General features: G+C 36.6%; 2 protein-coding genes across 3 annotated transcripts in view; one reads left to right on the top strand and one right to left on the bottom strand.

Annotated features, from left to right (window-relative positions):
* Nucleotides 1–4,347: 4,347 nt before the first annotated feature.
* On the bottom strand, nucleotides 4,348–20,015 carry slc9a6 (solute carrier family 9, subfamily A (NHE6, cation proton antiporter 6), member 6). The gene is made up of 16 exons (XM_015381979.1): nucleotides 19,599–20,015; nucleotides 17,304–17,503; nucleotides 16,100–16,177; nucleotides 15,892–15,968; nucleotides 15,664–15,776; nucleotides 14,606–14,711; nucleotides 11,819–11,960; nucleotides 11,530–11,635; nucleotides 11,311–11,399; nucleotides 8,319–8,432; nucleotides 7,981–8,092; nucleotides 7,739–7,892; nucleotides 6,990–7,020; nucleotides 6,815–6,900; nucleotides 5,273–5,378; nucleotides 4,348–5,189 (listed from the first exon to the last, which is right to left on the bottom strand). Exons 1-16 carry the CDS (start codon nucleotides 19,879–19,881, stop codon nucleotides 4,944–4,946), a joined length of 2,043 nt encoding a protein of 680 aa, XP_015237465.1. The 5' UTR covers nucleotides 19,882–20,015; the 3' UTR covers nucleotides 4,348–4,943.
* Nucleotides 20,016–20,832: 817 nt separating this feature from the next.
* taf7 (TATA-box binding protein associated factor 7) overlaps nucleotides 20,833–21,981 on the top strand; it is a 14,522-nt gene continuing 13,373 nt past the window's right edge. The window contains exons 1-2 of one of the 2 annotated variants that reach the window (XM_015381933.1): nucleotides 20,833–20,899; nucleotides 20,976–21,040. In XM_015381933.1, coding sequence (XP_015237419.1) covers nucleotides 21,022–21,040 — 19 coding nt within the window. In that variant the 5' untranslated portion in view covers nucleotides 20,833–20,899; nucleotides 20,976–21,021. Of the gene's footprint in view, nucleotides 21,041–21,981 lie in introns of both variants that reach the window. The other variant, XM_015381932.1, reaches the window with a different exon arrangement.

The following is a 21,981-nucleotide window of genomic DNA, read 5'->3' as shown; positions in this document are numbered from 1 at the left end:
AGGTCTGTGTATGTGCACTTTAATGAGAGCAAAAAGTTATAGTTTGTTTTTTAAATATAGTTTTAGAAACAATACAAATTCTCAGAAAACTTGATTTGTGAAAAATAATGGATTTATGACATGTTGCAACTGTCCCAGGGATCCAGTTGGTCGCACCAGCTTAATTTTCTTCTTTTTTTTTAATATTGCTTTATAAATACTTTTAAGTTTTCCATTACGTTTATTTATATAGTGCCACAACACATGTCATCTCAAGGCATTTTACGGATACAATTAACCATTTAGTTATATATAAATAGTATGGACAATTAGCAGACAGGTGTACATTTAACATATTAATAAATGGTTTGTAAAAAGTGGTTCCCCTCACCATGAAAAAAACAGTAAAAACAACAACAAACAGTTATTTTTCTTTATAAAAGAAAATTGCCAAAACATGAGGAATACATTTGTAGACTGTAACTCACTCAGATAAGGGGATCCACAGGGAGCACCATCTTCCCCTGATGTTCTGGTCCAGATGCCCAGATAGTTGGTATCCGAAGCATTGCAGCCTTAAAATCACTGTTAATCATCATCATCCAGAATCTGATGGTGAGGCAGGCTTATAGAGACCACAGGGCTGTTTTACAATAGTAGAATTTAGAAATTCAGAATAAAAGCTAAAGTCAGGCTCTGCCTCACCTGACTTTAGGAATGGGTCAAATGCAGATAGTTAATTTCTCCATTGTGAGATCAATAAAGTTCTATTTTTTTCCTAGCATGATTGGGTCATCCTGGCTTTATCCATTTCCCAAAGACCAAGTCGGGCTCGACTGGTGCCGTTATGTCAATCCAGCTGGTGTAAGTAATCCTAATTAATGAGTGTCCACAGCTTTCTTCAAAACAGCCTGAGGTCGGTCACAGAAATACTAATACAGCAAACAATAGTGGGCTGACTAAATGCCTAAACACCTTTCCTAAAAGCTAGAAAAATATAAAAACATAATTTATTGAGTAACTTGTCATTTTATTAAATGAACTATAAGCTTAAAAACTAACAGTGGGAGTCAGTCCTATATTATAACATCTATTAAAGTTCTGACAGATGCCAGAATGATATTACTTTTCTGTTTTAGCATTCAGTCCATCTGTGGTGTAGCAGAATAAATCTGACTTTAATGGGGGAAACTCAGAATCAAATTCTTTGGACATCAAGAAGTGAATCTGGTATAAAAGTTTGCCATACTATGGAAATGATTCATCATTTCTGTTTTTCTGTTACTCATCTTGCTGAAATCAGACGGAACTGACTTGAATTAAAGGTGCATTCAGACATATTTGATTCTCATGGTCATTTTAGGTGTTAAAAAGGCTCATGCAAGTGGTGCAGGCGGTGGACCACCATTCCCAGAATTCACAGCAGCAGATCTGTCCCTTCATTTAAACAAAGGGAGGCCTGTTTTAAAAGGGATCCAGGGTCGGGGACAGTCCTGGAGTTAGCCTCACACATCATCTTTAGCAGTAAGATGCGCTAGGCTAATTTAATGCACATAAAATATAAACAATAACTCACTCTTGCAAAATGTTGTAATTTTCTATTAAGAAAATCACCATGTGATCCAGAGGGGCGTGTCTTAATATAGGTGAGGTCCTTCGCACATATAGCATTAAGGAATCCTGTATTACAATCTTTTTTGATGTGTAGGCTAATTAATGCTTTCTGTAATATTGTAGAATCACTCATTGATGTTGGATCAGAGATGTTACCCAATAAAATTCTTTTTTGAAATGGTCTGTATGACTGATTTACTCAGTATTATACTTTAAAGTGACATAATCACACTAATCATGCATAACTGGTAAATATGCTTCATGATTTTTGGGAATAGGAGTGTCTCCTACTCTGACTTCTGCAGAATGGTAAAAGGCCAGATAAACAATGAGGTCACTGGACAGAGAGCTTTAATCAAATGCAAAGGCTTCTGTTTATTGACCGTTGCACGCACAGAGAACAGGTGAGAGTATATTTACACAGATGTAAACAGTATCTGCAACAAAGGTAAAAAAAAAAATACAAAAAAAAAGAGAGGACACAGTATTTTTTTTTTTTTTGTCGGACTCACATCCATAAACACTTGCAGGCATTTAGATACATTCACTCAAAGGGAATATGCCGTATGAAGAGAATGCGGAGTGTCTGAAAACACAGAGCACAGCAGGCCTCTTTGGTCAGCTACTTGAGATAATATTTCCACTGATCAAAGCTTGTTACGAGTTACCAATCAGAGAGCAGAAACAGCACACGTACTGGCAGAGCAGAAAACAACGAGACCAAGGTCGTTAACATTGATTGATGGGTCACTTGGATAGAAACAGTTCTGCTCAGATTCAGATTTTTTTTTTTTCCAAATATACACAATCAGCAGAAGGTCATTTGTGCTCTGAAGAAATCATGGCAAAATCCTCTTGTTGCAAACAACTTAAAAAGTACCAAAGATGGGGGGAAATAAATGCATGAAATCATCTTTACAGTTGCTGCTATGCAGAAATATATCTTTACAAAAGGAATGAAACTTTTACTAAACATGGATTTATCCGTCATTGTTAGAAATTATATTGTTTTACTGTCTTTAACATCAAAAATGTAAAAGAATGAAAAAAAAAAAGCATACAGTGAGTGCAAATGGCAGGCTTCCTTTACTTCACTTCTTTTTGAAAAAAAAAATGAACTGAAATAATGAAAAATAATACAAGTTATAAAAAATGCCTGGTTAAAGCAAAAAAAAAAAAAAAAAAAGCTAAGAAAAGAAAAAAAGTTAAATTAAAAGTTCCTGCACAGCAGAAGATAACTGGGGAAGGAAGAGTCGTTATCTACAAGCCTCCTTCTGTCAACTCTTTCCTTCTTCTTCTTCTCCATTTTTTAAATTCTTAAAAACCTTTATTTGTTCTGCATGCAATTGCTTCATTTTCTTTGGCTCACACAAAAAAACTAAAACGGTTGCGTTTAGCTAAATCACCAAATGTTTTCTGGCTACAGTTTAAATAAACACAGTGTAACCATGGTGACAACCAGACCTGTGCTTCCTGTAGGGTCTGTAGCCGTGAAACTCTGCAACCTAAAGTGGCTCAAAAAGCTTTTCGTTCTTCTTTAACATGCAGAGAAATAAACCAAACGTAACAGGTGTGAATTTGCATTGACATACTTTTGTTCAAGTAAACTTATGTTTTGTTTTACCTTCAAAAGATTCATTCAGTACAAAACAAGAGGGCAACAAAAGAACATAAAGCATTTAGGCTAAACTAATACTGGTAGCTTTCAAAATGAAGACCTGTCCCAGTCCCAGTGCAAATATCTACTCCTACCAGGGAATCTGGACTATAGCATAAATAATCTGAATAATACTTAGAGCAGCACGACAGATTGAAGACCTCACAGTGAGCATTTTCAATGGACTTTTGAGAGGTATTAAGTATTAAGTTGGACATGACATTTTAGATAACTGGCTGATTTGCCGGTCTTTAGCCGTCCTCATCTGATATAATGCCATATTTTCTGAATGCTGTGCAGCCCTAATATTGAAAATGATTAAGAGTGATGACAGCATGACGATGAATACGATCCAGCACAGAAATATTCCACCAATTAATGGAATATTTAAGTAATTAATATAGAATTAATTAATCAACATTAATATCCTAAATATTTTTGCTAAAGATATGGGTTTTATTTGTGAATAATAAAGGCTGAAATTAAGTAACTGAGGGATGTTCGAGCAAATATATCTTAAATTAAAAGAAAAAATGCATTGAAAGATGCCAAAAGGAAGAAATAACCTAAATTTCCAAGATTATAGAAAAAAAAATTTTTTTGTCTGTGTAAAATTTTAGGCACCTAAATGTTACTTTAATGACTTTAATGAAAACTAAACTTCTTAATAGAAATGTGAACAAAGTTAGACGTGTATGACAAAAATGTTCCTTAGCAAAAAGCGTACAAAACACTTTAAGGTCAAATGGATTCAGTTTACACAGGATGTCATAATGCATGACAGGAATGGCACAGAGCTTATTTACTTCACTTCATTTGGATTTTTTTTTCTTTTTCAGAGCAGCAACCTGTCAATATGCTGTGATCGCTGTCGGCTTCCTAAGTAAGGTGCAAAATCTCTCTAATGTCACAGTCTAAGGTCACCCGCAGAGATCCGTAACTAGCTGTCACTGCTGCCCGGCGGCTTCACATTGTTTACGTGTTATTAACAAGCAAACAGCACAAGTCGATGCCACACACACCCATGCGGTATACTGAGACCTTTCTGGGTTGGAGGCTTCCATTGGACTTTAATATACATATATATATATATATATATATATATCTTTTTTTTTTTTTTTGTACCACTCTAAAGCTGCGTCCTTTTTAGAAATAATCTAGTATAGAGTTGCCATGCTTAAAAACTACAATTCCCAGGCACTTGATTGAAACCAAATGTACAGTAAAGTTACCCTCTGGGTCAGCTTGCCTCTGATGCGCAGAGAAAAGTCAGCAACATTCAAAGTCAGACCCAAACCAAAAACAAAGCTTCATATTCTAAAATACAAAAATAATGACGAGCAACCTCCACATGCATGACAACATTATAGTTTCTTTTGAGATACACTGCACACTGATAAATTAGGTAGTGGTTGGCGTTTTTGCATTTACTCACTAGAACTCATGCTGCAATGCTACGGTGAAGTGACTGACAGGAGCCAGAATGGAGAAAGAAAACTGGAATGTCTGAAGTAGTATGAAAATGAGCAGAAAGAGAATGAGGTAGAGACAGGGAAGTGAGGGATGAGGAAAAAAGGAGACAAAAAAATGAAAGAGTGAAAGAAAAGAGAGAGTCAAGTAATCAATGTTTGCTGGGTGGCTTGGGTCAGTTTGAAATGGATGGTTGTCTCGGGCTGCGCTTGAAACCTGCTTTTTACATCCGCAGGTGGTCGGTGAACGGAGGCTCAGAGTCGTCCATGGGGAGGACCAGACGCGTGCCCCTCATCACCAGCTCATTATCTCCGTATGCTAACTCTCTATCCAGGTCGTCTGAGGCGTGCCGGCCGCTGGTGTGGGCTCCTGTCGCGTCTGTGCTGACAGTGATGTCGCCGTAGGTCAGGCTGATGTCTCCGTCCGTCAGGATGAGGTCAGAGTCATCATCCTTCAGCTGGCACTCATTCTGGGAAGGGGGTGGACAAGAGACATATCCTGATATGTTCATCAAACGTGAACTAAATAGGTCCATATGACCCAAATTCTGACCTCATAGGCCTGAGGGCTGGTGAGAAAGCGAGCCAGGGGGTCGCAGCAGGGAGGGAGTGTAGATGTGAGAGGGGGGCCACTGTGAGTCAGGATGGGCTTCAGGTAGCTGGAGAACAGCTGGAGTAAAGGAAGCATTTCAATAACAAATGAAAAACAGAAACCCCTTTATCACAATTTTTTTATATTCCAGCAGACTTTATGCATATTGTGTGTTTCTGATGTTTTTATTGTTTATTGTTGATTCACTTTGCTCCTTAGGACCTATGGGCAAATTTTGAATGTCCCCACTGTGGGACAGTAAAGGCTATCTAATGTCTTTCATTCTGCAATCAAACAAAGTTTATTTTTATAGCACTTTACAAAAACACCAGGAGGAGCAAAGATAAAAACATTGTAAAAACAAAAATCCTAAGCATAAATCAGTGTTCTATTAAAAGCCAGTTTTAAATAATGAGTCTTTAATCTGGACTTAAAAAGGGGCAGATCTGTGAGAACATGCAGCCAGGGGGGCAGGCGGCTGCACAGTTCAGGTACGGTAACCACAAAGGAACGATTGCGCCACTCTTTATACCGGGACCTGGGTATTCTGACTTACCAAAGTCTTCACACTGATGAGCTACAGTTTAAAGTGGATAATTACATACCCTGTATAATTTCAGTTAAAGCTTTTGAGTCATCATGTGCCAGTTGTGATTACAGAAAAAATCCAAAAACAACTTTTTTATTATTATATTCTCAAAATTCAGACGTTTTTATACACACCAAGATGAGTGTTATTAAAAAAGACCCATCTGGGAAGACCCAGATGGCTATTCTTTTTTTTTATGATATTAAATCCATAGGTCCATTAACATCAGCGACTGACCCGTCTTAAGCTACTTCAGAACAAACCTCAAGCAAACAGCTTCATTCTGTGACATCATGTCAACAAAATGTAGAGAAATCAACCAGGTTTATTGTGGACCTCCATATGCGTGGTTATTTTTGTCATTAGTCTAACTGATCCCAGTTGTTGATTCTTTGAGGCCAATTTTTGAAGCCAACATTGTTTTATAATCCTCCACTGAAATGATAAATGACATACTAACAGTCTCAGTTTAAACAAAAAAGAAACATAAAAAAACACCAAAAAATGGATAGCAAAGGGACGGAGCACAGATGCATGAAGCCGTTATCCAGTTAAACATAAATCCAGGACCTATGTATAAAATATGGACTTGGTGGATGAACGTGAGCATAAGAGGTTTAATATCCATAATAAAACACATCTTGTATCAGCAGTAGCTGAAAGGCTGCAGTAAATAACAACCTCAGACAGTAAAGAAAGCTATATCCTTGTATTTAGTGTAACTCTATATCAGATTTAACTTCTGAATCTGGAGATCATTTAATTCTTAATGTATAACTTGAGCTCCCTCTGCTGGCTTAAAATATGAACACCAGCCCTTACTAACGGGCTTGAAAGCCTTTCATTTAACAAGAGCAGAAAGCAGAAAGCAGAGCAGCTGAATCACAACGGTACGCGCTCTTTTTAAAGGATACTTGTGGTCGAAGTTGTACCAAATTCTGAACAGCCAGGCGCTTTCTTGTTTGGTGCTTCTCCTCTCTGATCCATCTGCGAAACTCATCTGAACCAACACAGAGGACATTTTTTTTTTCATTAATGTCATTACAAATAACATCAGCTGTAAACCAGATCATCTTGTGGCATACTTACAGAGTTGTCTTGATCAGAGTCAACGCCCACTCTGTAAAGGGAAGAACAATGAATCTGTCTCTTGGTCAATTTCATAGCGCAGTCTGCTTTCATGTTTGATTGTATTTAGAAGCATTTTAATTACTGAATCCAGTTATTATATCAGACAAAGATATCAGACATAAATAAAGGATACAGTTTTCAAAAAAATTAGCAAACTAAAGCAGACGTTTTGAAAGGTGAGCCCCTGTAACCTAGAATAAAACTACAACAGATCCTGACCAATAGGGGTCCGAGTCTGACTGGCTTGATTAAAATGGTCTAGTCAAAGTTTGAGCTTAAATCTTATTAGGATTATGTCTACAGGGACTAAAGACTAATAGCTGGTTTGTCAAATGCTCGATCACAGTCGATGTCACCATGGGTGGCAAAACCAGCACATTGACTTTTTCCAAATCGATGTCTTTTTATGAATAAAATTATTTAAAAAAATGTATTTTGTATTTTCTTAAGTTGACAAGACTCATCTAGAAATCCTACAACTATACATTAATAAAAAAAATTAGCACCTTCTAGTTTCACATTAATGTAATCAGGCATTAGCATTTTCTTTCTGCCAGGACTTAAACAGGGATGACAATTATCAACCGTTTGATTTAGCAGAATTTAAACAGAATCACTTAGAGCTTTTGGCATCATTTTTCAAAGTAAAAATACCTCTTGATGTGTAAATATAGCCGCTCAAGAGCGGCAAGTCTGAAACAGCGTACCGTATCCGCTGACAGGACAGCATCTGAGTGGTGCCACCGCCACAAACCCAGACAGTGAAGAAAACTACGAGAAGATTGGTGGAGAACATCATCTGACGGGCGTACGTAGCCGTGTCCCTGATGGAAAGAGCAAAAGTCATAGCACCTCGCAGGCCTAAAAATAAAAAGAAGAAAACATGAGAGAAATGTTCACATATCTTTTTTAGCTGTCAAATCTCTTCTACAGTCTGTGCTCCACTAGCCTGCAAACATCATCATGTGCTGGAAGTTGGATCTAATCTTGTTACGTCGTCCCAGATTGAGGAGGAATGACAGCGGGTAGATGTTAGCAGCTCTTCCCACAAACACTGCCAGCTGGATGGGAAGAAGGTCAAGGAAAAAACAAACAAACAGTGGAATCCAGGAGGAAATTGTCATCTTTGCATTAAATCTATCAAGACTTTACAAAATCACTTGTGTCTAGATGTAACTTTACATGTAGAGCATGTGATACAAGGATATTGTGATTATTAAGAGTAACTGAAAGAAATAAGCATTATTTTATAAAACAGGAACATTTTCAAACAGATTGAAAAGATACGAAAGCTCCAACGATGAACATAGGGTTAAAGATGTGGTTCTGGAAGGTGAACAGGGTCAGACCCATGTAGGAGAAAATGAAATTCTCTGCCAGGAAATTTAACAGCTCAAACAGCTGCAAAAACAAAACAAAGATCGAGAACAAAACATTAAAACTATAATAAATTACTTTTCTTTGAGTCAAGCATTTTTTTCAGCAGACATTTAAACATATTTGGTTCAGTTTCTTTCTGTTCACTCATGAACAAAGATGGTCGTTTTGACATGATTGCAGCAACAGAGAAGATAGTGGCCGGTAAATATAGCAATGTGCTGTCAGCAGTACTATTATTATATTAATTTATTATTTCAGAGATATACTGATGAGTTACAGGATACACAGATAAAGCTATAGGTTAAGCCCCTCCTGAGTGGAGAGGCTAAAGTGTCATTTGTTGTTTCATAAATGCATGCAGCTTCATATATGTAAACCAGTCATGTACCAAACAGAGAAATGCATCTGCAGTGCTGCACAATTTGATGTTTTAATGAGTTTAAATAACAAAAGTGTTTAACTCTACATAAAAACATAAAATGTAAATAACTTGAAACACCTTCCAAATCATATGAATTGTCAGAAGTCTGACTTTTTGCCTGCATACACATCAACAGACACACATTTCACTCTTTTACACAAGCTGGTTGAAAAAGACTTTGTCGTGACTTTGAGGTTGGCAGAGCATTCAGGGTTTATGACCAAGAAGTCAGTAACTGTTTTAGATACTTATTACAGGGTTTCTGCGGGTCATTAAAAATCATTAAAAGTCATTAAAGTATTATTTTTTTAAATTAAGGCCTTATTTGGCATTAAAATTCATTAAATGTGTTTATTGTGGCATTTAAAATGATTTATTAAAAAAAATGTTTATAAAAAACAATTTCGTTAGACATATTATATCGGGATATATTTGCGAGGAACTGCTTCTGGTTGGTCGCAAAGCTGTATGTTCAGAAAAGAAGCTTGAGTCGGAGAAAAAGCTAGAGAACGCGGGGAAAAAAGCGAAATTCAACAAAAGTGGCTGGAAAACGAGGAATTCGGGACATGGCTGCAGCCTGTCAACGGGTACCTGTTAGTGGCATTAAAATAATTTCTAAGCGCATTAAAAAGCATTAAATTTGAGTTATTCATTCCTGTATAAACACTGTATTAGCAAATGTTAAAGTATTTCTTAAAGTGAATGATCTTACATTAGAACTTTTTTAAGTGAATCATAATTAATTTGTGATTGGTTATGAGCTTATTTTTTTTAATTCACGCATGCCACTTATCGCCAAAGATGATCTTATAAAGTGTTTCAGAAGTGAATCATCTTAAAAAAAAACAAATCCTAATATGGTTTGATAACGTGGCACAAGCATTTCTATACGCCTCCGTAATCATCACCTGCTAGTGTCGATCAGAAACTCCTCTGAGCTGCGCTCTTAATGCTGGGTCAGACTAAGAGATGCTGCGACAGCACCATGCAGAAAGCCCTTCTGCAATTAAAGCCAAACCTGATCAACTGAAATCAGTAGCTATTATTCATTGAACTCTGTTTTAGAGTTCCAGATATTATGGGTTAATTTTATTTTTATGCACCTGTTGTAGAGATGAAGCTCGTTTTTTTTCAGGAACTGTTCTGTTCTAAATTTCTAAAAGAGGAACCTCTGGGGTGTCCAAACTGCACCACAGAACGATCAGATCAGATCAGAGCAGCTGTTGGACTATTGGATTTCAGGAAACCCCTGTTGTTTGACAAACAGCGTCTAACCCTAAAGTTACTGCTCTTTTTTTTTTGCTGTACGCTTGTAGTGGTTCAGAATTGAAACAGACTTAAAGTTCCCATTTTCCGAGTTTCCTTCTCTTTTGCAGACCTTTGGTTTTAGATTCAGACAGAAACAAGAATAGAAGGTGTGATAAAAACAGCCAATCATCTATAAATATTCATAAATAATCACATATAAAAAACGAAATGCTCATTTTCTGTTCCCTTCACAACTTCCCTTAAGGGTTTTTATACTATTTTCTGTTTCCTTTGCTTACTTAATCCTTAAATATAAAATCATTTTTGATCCCACAAATGATCAATCCTAATCTAGCCATTTAGTTTTAAACTAACGTGTTAATATATTTTATAACACACTTATCTCATTATTTTCTAATAAAAAAAAAAAAGAAAAAAAAAAAGTGAACTTAAGGGTCAATGTTTAGGAAAATATTTCACATCTTCAGAATTTGATACTGATATATTTGATGCTAAGAGGATTCTTTAAATTTAATAAAAAAAAGACTGATTAGAAACTTAATTCATAAATATGATTAAATATACCGTATTTTTTGGACTATAAAGCCGCTACTTCAGTGTGTGAATGTGTGCGTGAATGGGGCAATGACTGAATGTAGCGTACAGCGCTTTGGTCAAGTCCTCTGACTTGAAAAAAAAAGACTTTATTGGTACAGGCCACTTAACATTTACCATTTTCCAATGCTTTGAACCACGTGGGTTATAAGAAGGTGCGGCTTTTCTGTGGATTTTTCCTAACCGCCAGAGGGGGAAGTCAGAATTGGAAATTAAAGAATAAGGCGCTATTTTTCATTTAGCACAAGTACATGCTAACAGCAGGCACCACGGAGAACAAATGTCCCAAATTCTGAGATTTATTTGCTGCATTAAAGCTGCTGAACCTATGAGAGAGACTGGGCCCCATCTTTCAGTAGTAGCTCTTACAGCTGTGAGCAACATCCCTACAACAGGGGCTATATATAGAGCTCCCCCTAGAGGTGTGGTGGGAGACAGTTCAGTAGATATCTGCGGCTTATAGCCCAGTGCGGCTTATATATGCATGTTTCCAGTTTCCAGGTGTGCTCTATAGTCCGGAAAATACGGTAGGGTTAGAATTTTAACCACAATTACACCTGGGATTTTTTTTTTTTTTATAATGACACAACTTAACACTTTAAGATGGGTTCCGACCTGCTTTGTCCTGTCCTGAGACTCGGGAGACAGGTTGTTGAAGGTGTAGTGGGCCTGAGTGATGCCACAGAAGAGCACTGCCACCACACCTGTGGAGCACAATGTTAGGTTAGATCATATAATAGAAAGACAAGAAAACCACATTAGGATCCCTTCTACTGGAATGCAGGAAATATTTACAACAGATCCATTTTAAATACATGAAAGTGTTTCTGGTACCTGTGAAGCCACAAGCTTCAGCCAGCAGAAAGGTGCTCCAAGACATGAGAAAGAACAGAGCCGTCTCCAGCAGCTGGAAATCCCTTAGCTTGGTGAACTTTGTTACGTACAGATCACAGTCAAGGACTTGGTTTAAATCAACACATTGGTTTTACACTTATTGATTTAACTCAGTTTATACAAATATGATCTCACTACAAAAATCACTCTGCGGGGTACTTCGCAGAAAGCTTAACTCTGGATAACTTTGCTGAGCACAATGGATGGAAAACAGAACCAGAAAAGATATAAGAGCTGTAACGATCCCTGTGGCCACTCCCAGTGAGAAGGAGCCGCTGAAAACTCCAAGGAACATCCCAAAAGACTTCAGCAAGGCCATGACCTCAAAGGTGTGGCTGTTGTCTCCCTGCGGCTGATATGCAACAATAGACCTGGTTGTAAACATAGAGAAAAACACTTATTGGCAAATATTCAGAGTTAATACCAGATATTTCAACAAAGTTTACAAAAACTGATATTTTTTGTTTTGATTGCTGTCAGACGTTAAATCCAGCTAAACTTGTTCTGTTTTAGGTCTAATAAAAACCATCTCCATTTCTTAAATGTAAAAAGAACCAAAAAGCAACCAAAGATTGTTTTTTCAGACTTCTTGACACTTAAACTTTTCCTACATTTCCTTAGGGCCCTGTCACACCTTGCCGATTTAGCGTCCCAGAATCCCCAGAAACGCTGGCATATGCTGCACTTTCTATGTATTTTTTTTTTCAATTTTGGGCATATACATGGAGTAGTCCAGAACTTATGTCCAACGACAGCCTAACTTATGCATAACGTACGACAGTGTAATGCCTATGAAATTATGCACAAGCCAGTGTCCTGAGGGGGGAGGAGAGCGGCTTGATTAAAAAGATTTCTTTGATCGAGGTATTAACCTAGCTGCTATTTACCGCCTGCCAAAAAAAAAAGAATATAGAAACAGAAATTCCGTAAAAATTCAAAAAATATCCACTGGACTTGGTTTTCAAAGTTTTCAAAGTTTCCTTGGTTTCCAGTGGATATTTTTTGAATTTTTACGGAATGACTATGACCTGGATGACTGAGAACCTTCATCAGCATAGAAACAGAAAGAAAGAAGGTTTGCAGTCGTAGCAGATTCAGCGTGATGTCTGCTAGGAAGATTGTTGGTCGTGGGCGTGAAGGCAGGAGGATCCATCACACTCACCTTCATGCTCACCCTATGATGCGGATGCAGCCTGAAGGAGAACTGACGGTTTCCTCCTGTGAACCCCCTTTTATACCAAATCGCTAACAATACGCCATTAAACAGTAGCTCGAAGTCAGAAACATGTTCAGCGGTCGTCCTGGAACACGTCAAATACGTCGATATGTGTTGGAGAAAAGTTCTTTATAAAAGTTACGCATCCGTTATGCACAAGTTACTCATAGGCTTTGGATAAACTAGACACCATGACTTCTGAGTAACTTACACTTAACGTATCTCAACAATCACATTACTTATTTGTAACTTATGGCCCACGTAAAAGCATACGCTGGCATACGTCAGGTAATTTTGAATGCTCAAAACATTTCTCGACGCACTTGCCGTATGTCGACGTGTTTCAGCAAACTCCAGCGTGCTCATGACCTATACACAACGTACCCATAATTTATCCAATGTATACCAGCATTTTTGCCAGATTTTGCGTACGTCAAGCTTACGCTGTCTAAATAGTCAATCTGTGACAGGGGCTTTAGTAATTGGTCCAGTCTTATTTTTCTAAAATGTATGTCTTAGGTCAAACCATATGGATATCTTTTAAATACAGTAAGGAGGAATTCTGAGCCGTTATTCCTTGCAGAACGCTGGAACTGGGTCAGATCTTTAGGCTGCACTGGTCATAAACCCCTTTTGTGCTCAACACACACTTCTCTAGGTCCTGAGATCAGAGCTTTGACCTACTAAAATATTGACTTTGCAGATCATAATCTGTCTTTATCTTTCCCTTTCAGGCTCATATCTTTAATTGCAGCATTAATATTTCCAGATTGCTGTGTACAATCATTTAAAGTATGGTACTGCATTTTTCTTGCTCAGGAGTAAAATAAACGTAACTAAATTAAAACTTTGCAGATAAATGAAAAGCCTGTTCAGGCATTACGGCGCCTCTCACCCTGTCAATCTCAGTGGCCTATTAATAGAGCCAAAGTAGGTTAAGAGGATTTGGTAACCCCAGCATCCCACTCTTCTCTCCTTAAAAAGCGGCATTTGGATGTCATTCCTTATTTCTTTATTCAATATTTTCTTTCTGAAATAATGTATTTTTTAGATGAGACTTCATAACTTTAATAAAATATTTTTGAACACTGAGCATTACCAGGGAAGCCTACAGATGTAGAGAATGCTATACAATGCATCTTACATGTTAGTTAGAGCTTAACATCAAATATCTATTTTAGCCGGAGCTTGTTTGTTTGGTTTTGCTTTAATCACAGAATGATTCTAAAATTTGATTTATTTAGATTTACACCATCTCTCCTTCACAGAGATTATAAGATGATTTGTTTTAAATTGCCTTCCTTCTGTATGGCCCTGAGAGCCTTTTAAAGCTAATAATATTGTGGGGAAAATGTTTTCTTAGCCCACACAAAAAATAAATAAATAAAATGACTTAACTCAGAAGAACTTTTAGAACTTAATGTTCTAAAAATCTGTCTGGATAAGTCAGTCAGAAACAACAAAAGCCTCTGATTTGTAGTGTTTGCCCCCTGGCACTGCAGAAGCACACAAAAGAATGATCTACTTAGTGAACTAATTCAGTGAGTTGGCCTTGGTCTTTCTGCACAGTACAGAGATGAATCTCCTAGCTGCATGCTATCATGACACATTTTTCAAAGGAAATTACAACAGTTTGAAGGGAGAAGTTAAAACAGAGTAACCTGGGCAAACGATTTAAGTTTGGTGAAATGTCTGATCAGAGGCCAAAACATTCACTTTTAAAGTCATGTCTCAAACAGTCAGTGCATTTCCTTCTCTGTTTACTTGCAGATTAAAAATTATATAAAAAAAACAACTTACGAGGACAAAACCACGGCCACAGCATCATTGAGCACACTTTCTCCAAACAGCAGTGCATACAGGTCAACATCAACCTGTAGCTCATGGAAGATAGCCAGGACTGTCACTGTGAAACATACAGATACATGTTTTTTTTTCATGGTGGAAATACAAACACATGGCATTTGGAAAAACCTAGGGGCTCCTATTTATCGCTAAAGTTACCAAGGATTCTGTTAAAATATAGTTTTTTAAAATCTTAACTGGAATTTCCAGTTTATAGACAAAAGTGACCATGACCCAATACAGTATATATTGACAGCAGATATAAGCAATGTCCTCAAGTAACACGATTTAAAGGAAATCTAAAAAAATAATTGGTTTAACACAGTAATGCTATTAAAGAATTTACTTTAACAAATGTTTGCACAATGAGGATTAGCATGAGAGAGGTCGCTTATTATAAAAATAATTATCTGATCCAACGATTTTATTTGTCAACTTGTTTAAACCCAGTTAACCCCAAGTTGAGTTAAGCTCAATGTAAACTTCTTTAGTGAGTTTTCGACAGCCTCAGAAATAAAACAGGGATCAAATCTGACTGCCTGGAAACTACAGAGTTATTGATCTGATGAACAAGATGTCAATATTTACACACCAATCAGTACTTCTCATTACTACCAGCAGGAACTGATGTCAGGGTTTAAATTGATCATTATCTTAAACTGTAAATATGTAATAAGAAATTATGATGTCTAAACTAGACAAAAGTGTAGTAAAGGTTCTCTCCTGCTCTAGAAGGAAACCTTAGTTCACCAACTGCAATGAAACAGATCAAATCTGAGTCATATGAAATGGTGTTTTTTTTTTTTTATAAACAGATGACATTAACGCTGGTGTACCTCTGGGATGTACACTTGGTCCCTTCAATATCTAGTAAGTATATTAAGGACATTACTGAAGTTTCCTCACCTTACCTTGGCTAAAATGTGATTTTTTTTTTTGAACTATTGAGACTTTCCTTGAAATATAATTTAAAAAAATATATATATATATAAATATTATATATACACACATACCTGGGTCTGTTGCTGAGACAATAGCTCCAAAGAACAGGCAGTCAGTGAAGAAGAAGTCTTCACCCATCTGGCCCAACTGCTTCATTAGCACAACACAGCCGTACATCAACAACCTGTTGGGAGGACCAGAAGGCATCTTATCTTCAAAAACACACTATATGGATAAGCAATACTTTCAAATACATTGTAAAGGTTTGTCTTAGTAGTTGTTAAGCAGCATTATCTTACCCAATAACAAAACAGGAAATCACTGTCCCCACAAAGGCATAAGCAAGGATAGATCCCATATTCCGGAAAAAATGTCTCTGTAAAATAAAAACAACTATTAGAAAAATGCACCTCTTTTTTTAATTTACAAGTCAAAGATTAGTTCAACGGAAGACAAAATGTTATCAGAAATGAAAAAGATTTGTTTGAAAATAATTGAACGTTGTACCCTTTTTAAGCTGTAGCCTGCATGGAAGATAATGGGTGGGAGAAGAATATTGAAGAAAACTTCAGGGTCAAACGTGACCTGAAATACACAAAAACAACATTTTTAGCTGAACAAAAAGGCCAAACTTCACAAACAGTTTTATGTTGATGAATTTCAGGATACATTCAATTAACATGTATTTTTTTTAATCTAGCATGAAACATCTGGAACTTAGAATAAATTGACAAATTGACAAAAAGTGGAAGAGTGACAGTTTATCAAACATCAACTCATTAAACCTGAGACCAAATTAAAGCCTAAATCAAGATCAGCCAATAAGATTTGATGGAACAAAAGAATCTAGTTATTCTGCTGTTACTTTACACTGCATCACAAAGGAAATAGCCATCTTAGAGCACTTTACAATACACAGATTTAAAGCTGTTTTTTCATTGTTGCTTGAGACAAAGACAAAGGTTTTCCCGCCCCTTGAGCTTTTCTTTCCCCATTAAAAAAATCCCAATAGAACACCTGCGATTTTATGTATAAAAAAGCAACACAAAGTATCACAAAGAAGCATTGAATAGTGAGCTGAATAGATTTTTTTTCTACTTAATAATAAAAACCCAAACAGGGTGACATATTTATGTATTCAACTCCTTAAAATCGAACACACAAACTTTGAAAGCATCTTACATTCAAACCATTATCTAAAACTGAAAAGATACCGAAAGCTTCAAGGATTATGTGAAAAGTAACTGACACAAACTAAGCGGTTTTGCACAGAAAAAAAAACAAAAAATATTAAAATATCAAGATGTGTAAAATGGTAGAGACAAACCCTTTAAAGTTTACCTGATACTTCAATAAACTGTGGTTTTACCAATCAGCATCTCAGAGGGGATAAATTGTGTTGATCATCAGAAAAAAATCCTACAAACATATGTTGATTTTTGTGGGTAAAATTTGACAAAATGCACAAAAAGTTAAAGCGCTCTGAATACTTTTGCGAGAAGGATTGAAATAACGCATGCAATCAGAAAGCTGTTCTTATTGCGTTAAACTGATGACAATAAAACAAAGATATAATAGATATAAATTCAATCCTTCTTTGCTTAATGAGCGATAACTTCACTTTTAACAATTTCCAGGTGTTTGAATTGCAGTTGCTCTCCTTCATGATTGTGTGACCAAGCAAACAAAAACACTGAGGATGGCCCAGTACCTTGCGCAGCATTTCGTTGTCTTTCACGTCGTTCACCTCATTGGCGCTGATCTCCCCTTTCAAAGTGTACTCATAAAATTTCCCGCTGACATTAACCAGCAGGGTGGCGGGGCTGGCGTTAACAAAACAGTTTGTCGAGACCACGCTGGCATCCCGAGGGACCTGAACGACGTAACGTAAGATCACCCCCACGATGAGCCCTGGGGAAAGAGGTGAAGGATAAAAATAAAAACAGATTGGGTTAATTCAGGACAGCAAAGCTCCACTACTTTTTATATGCAATGTGTTTGGATTATTCCATCAAACAAAACTATTTAGTTTAATCTGCATTGATCAAAAAGTTAAAGTTTTAAAGCCTAATAAAAGTAAAGCTCATGCAAATAAACAAAATGAACAATTAGCTACAGTTCTAGTCAGATGCATTGTTATTTCCCAGGGTGGAAAGCATGCAACAGGAAACAAAAGACATAAATCTGGAGCAAAAATTTTGTTTTTCTCTAATCTAGTGTTAGAAATCTACATAAAATCTAAAATAATCCAGACATCCTCATCAAATGCTCATTAGCCCGTCTAGTCTTGATCACACTTATTTATCCCTTTAAAAACTTTCTGCCTAAATAAGGTTGATTTTTTAATCTAATATTAATAATATTTGCTAATATTTGCTAATATTTGCCAGCTTTATCTTTTCCAAACCTATTTTTACTGCCGGTTTTAGATCAAAGAAACCATATGTGTCAGTGTTCCAACCCTCTGTTTATTTAAAGTGAGGCCGAAGAATCTGGAGGTAATGATTCTTTTTCATATTTCCACCGACTCTTTCCAACGCTGAAGTACCGCTGCAAATAGATTAGCTGCCTTGTTAAACAGTAGGTACAACGTTCTTAGGTCTGAATGTCTCGTATTCAATGCACATATCATACTTCTTGAAAAAAAATACCTCAATCTCCTCAGAGGGATTGGTCATTTGGCCAGCTGCTGATTAGACCTGGAGCAGGAGCCTCTTTCTTTGTTATTGCCTTTTAAACCCTTGGTGATGAAAATGATCTCAGCTGTGTACAGTGGCGATGTTGTTTCAGCTGTTTCCTTAAAATGACACACTAACCAATATATTTTCTTAAGTTGCACTTAAATATAATAATTTCAACTGATCATAATGGAACTGAAATTTTTTGAGATTGCTGAACAACACTTCTAGTTAGCATTAATCTACTTTTTTTCTTCTTAGATCTTCCTGATTCACTGAGTTTTTTTATTATTCAATCTATTGAGTTCAGTCAATATTTTGTTTTCATTCAGGCCACTTTAAACTACCAGCTGTAGGCATTTATAGTGATATATTTTTTAACAGTGCAGAGTTTCACTGACTCAAACTGTACAGCTTCACACATCACCCAAACCAACGTTATCTACACCTTTATCCAAGTCAAAATACCATAATTTTCCAGACTCCAATTTTCAGAGTTCTCTGACTGAAAGTTAGAAAAATAAACTCAGAAGTTTACCTTGAACATTGAGGAGATATTTCTAAGGAGACAAGGTTCAGCAAGATGTGAAAACTGCAGAAATAACTAAAGGAGGATGCCGATTGGGAGGAAGAAGACGGAGTAAGGGCTGATGGTGAAGAAATACACAAATCATAAACCAATGACTGGAGAGATAAAAACTATAAACATTGGAATGGGAGGACATTTTTTAGATAGCAGATCTGGAATGCATGTCTAAAAAAAACCCACATTGCAGAAAGCTTACTGAGACCTTAAGATACAAGAGTTTTGCAAATACTTGCTTAATTAATACTTAATAGTATTTATGGTTATGTTCCGATTGCTGGTAAATCTTAAAGAATTTCTTGTGCATTTCATTAAAAAAGTAAGGCAGAAATCAATTTATTTTAATTTAAATTGTATATAAAGATCAACATTACTTTAAAAATTAGAACTTAAATGAATGAGTAATTGGTTTAAATGGAATATTTGTTCATAATTTGTACTTAGTTTACCTAATTCTTAACATCAGGACTGAAAAAGGATATATTTCTGATCTAAATAAGTAATTAGTAGTTAGTGCATGACTGATCAGGTAAATTACTCTTTTTATCAATCAAATGTTAGCAGTTTTATTGTGCAGAGGGGAAGTGAAATACTTTTAATGCTAGAAAGGGGAACAGAGGATCACCTGCTATGCATCAACAAGTTTCTTTCTAAAAGGAGCCATGGTTTAATAAGCAGCATGCGGTTTGACATCTGATCCTCAGATTCATAAGCTCTGATGGTGTCTCTCTCTCTCTCTCACCGTAAATCATGGCCAGTCCGGTTTCATGCAGAAACCTGAAGCGCCGGTGCTTGAAGAGCCAGATAGTGAGGATAGTGAGGGTGAGGAGCAGGATGAAGATGAGCAGGTCTGCGCTGTCCTGTCTGTGACTCTCCTCAGCCTTCTTCTCTGTAACGATGTTCTCCATGGCACTGTCCTTCTCCTGAGCAGGAGATGATGCTGCTGCTGCTGAGAAGCTGATGAACACACACAGGCTCACCATAACCAGCAGCCGCAGCGTCCTAAAACTCCCACCCGCGCTCATTTTTTATCAACCTAACGGCTGTTTTCTCATATGGTCAACGTAGTCGTAGGAAAAAAAAGAAGAATAATAGTCGAATATGAGTCACGGACTGAGGTAAGAGATGACAGCAGAAGAGACGACAGGAACAGTTTCAACCCGGAAATGGAAAAATACTTTTTTTTCCCCTGAAAGGGTCAACTTAATTTCATATTAAAAGCTCCCCTCTGATTTATGAAGGACTAACTCTGCCATATTTAAAAATAAATACAGTGAACTAATCACTAACAAATAAACAAATAATAAAAAACACTGTTTAATAATACAGAGCCCTCCAATTCATGAGTTTTGGAATATTTAATGGAGTTAATTACTGAAAATTTAAATAGTTGAACTTTTCTTTTGAAATCTTCAAACTGTTTCCTCTTTGACAGGAAGTGAAGCCAACAGTAATTTATTTAGTTTTAAAATCTAGGCATATATTTCTAATAATTTCTCGTGAAAGAAATTATACCTTCAAGATTAAAATAATTAAAATGTTCGCGACCATGTTAAAGACGGTTTTTTAAATCAAAAATGGTAAAATAGAGTTGGAACTCTCGCGATACGAACGAAATGCGACGTTTGGAGTCTTTGGTTTTTTTGTACGTTTGAAAAGGTTCCATATTTTGTTTCGTGTAGAAAAAAAACGTCTCCCTTAAAACATCAGACACTCTTTCTCTATAGCAAACAAATTACTGAAAAGGTGAAACTGAAATATTAAATCAAATTTATTGTTTGTTAATGTACAACTAAAAGCAATTCTGTGTGGAGATAACGTTATATTATAATAACTCTTAATCTAACCTGTGCAATTATAATCAAAAGTTTCTGTTGATTTTTACCAAAATGCACGAATTATTATTGATTTTTGAAAATAATGATGGTTTACAGTGAAATTTAAAGAAGATAAAGAAACAGCAGTAAAAATCGAACTACAACAAATCCGAGGAGTACCTGAATGCAGCATAAGGAAGGCGTCAATCCGCGGTTCGCTGCTAATTTACGTGGTTAGACAATAACCTAGTTTTGTCGTCTAAATCATTGTGTTTACGTTTGCTTTATATTGTACTTTGCAGATTTATACATCGTTTCAACTCCGCGTCGTAAATTACGAAGCTAGATATGACTTCTAAAATTAAAGGTGAGCAGTTTTTCTTTAGCCTGGTTTGCTAACATTACCCATTACTTCCTATTTTGTTGAATTAATCACATCTGTAATACAGGAATTAATGTAAACATGTGCAGTAAAGTTGGATATTTTAGGTGTATTATATTTTATGATACAAATAGACCTAACAATACATTGCACTGATGTTACAGCTCATAGGAATTCAGGTTGCTACGTTTCTCCGCTATCTTTGCCTTGTAAACAAAACCTGAAAGCAGGAATGATCATATTACGGAAGAGGATTAGGGACACTGAAAAAGTTAACTGATTTTTAAATATTATTTCAGTTTAATACGGGATTTTTCTGGGAATTCTGACTTTAATCTCACAATTCTGACTTTAATCTCAGAATTCTGACTTTAATCTCAAAATCCTGACTTTAATCTCAGAATTCCGACTTTAATCTCAGAATTCTATTTTTCTCAGAATACTGACTTTAATCTCATAATATTGACTTTTTTTTCCCCTCAGAATTCTGACCATTTTTCTTAGAATTCTGACATATTGGTGGAAAATTAGGGAATTAGGCGACTTTTTATGTGCCCAAGGGGTCCACGGTGATGCTATTTCATTAATGGAAGAGCAGAAGGTGACAAACAAGAGAGCTAGTCTATAAAACGGACATGGCTATGGCTTGATGCGAATATGTTTTTTAGCTGTCAGAATTCAGAGATTAAAGTCAGAATTCTGACTTTTTTCTCATATTATCCATCCATCCATCCATACATCTTCCTCCGCTTATCCGGGGTCGGATCGCGGGGGCAGCAGCTTAAGAAGGGAGGCCCAGACTTCCCTCTCCCCAGCCACTTCTTCCAGCTCTTCAGGAGGAACCCCAAGGCGTTCCCAGGCCAGCCGAGAAACATAGTCTCTCCAGCGTGTCCTGGGTCTTCCCCGGGGCCTCCCCCCGTTGGGAC

This window comes from Cyprinodon variegatus, unplaced genomic scaffold (assembly GCF_000732505.1).
Source record: "Cyprinodon variegatus isolate N-32 unplaced genomic scaffold, C_variegatus-1.0 Scaffold245, whole genome shotgun sequence".
Lineage (NCBI taxonomy): Eukaryota > Metazoa > Chordata > Actinopteri > Cyprinodontiformes > Cyprinodontidae > Cyprinodon > Cyprinodon variegatus.
Note: the sequence above shows the minus strand (reverse complement) of the source record. Positions and strands in the feature narration are given on the sequence as shown.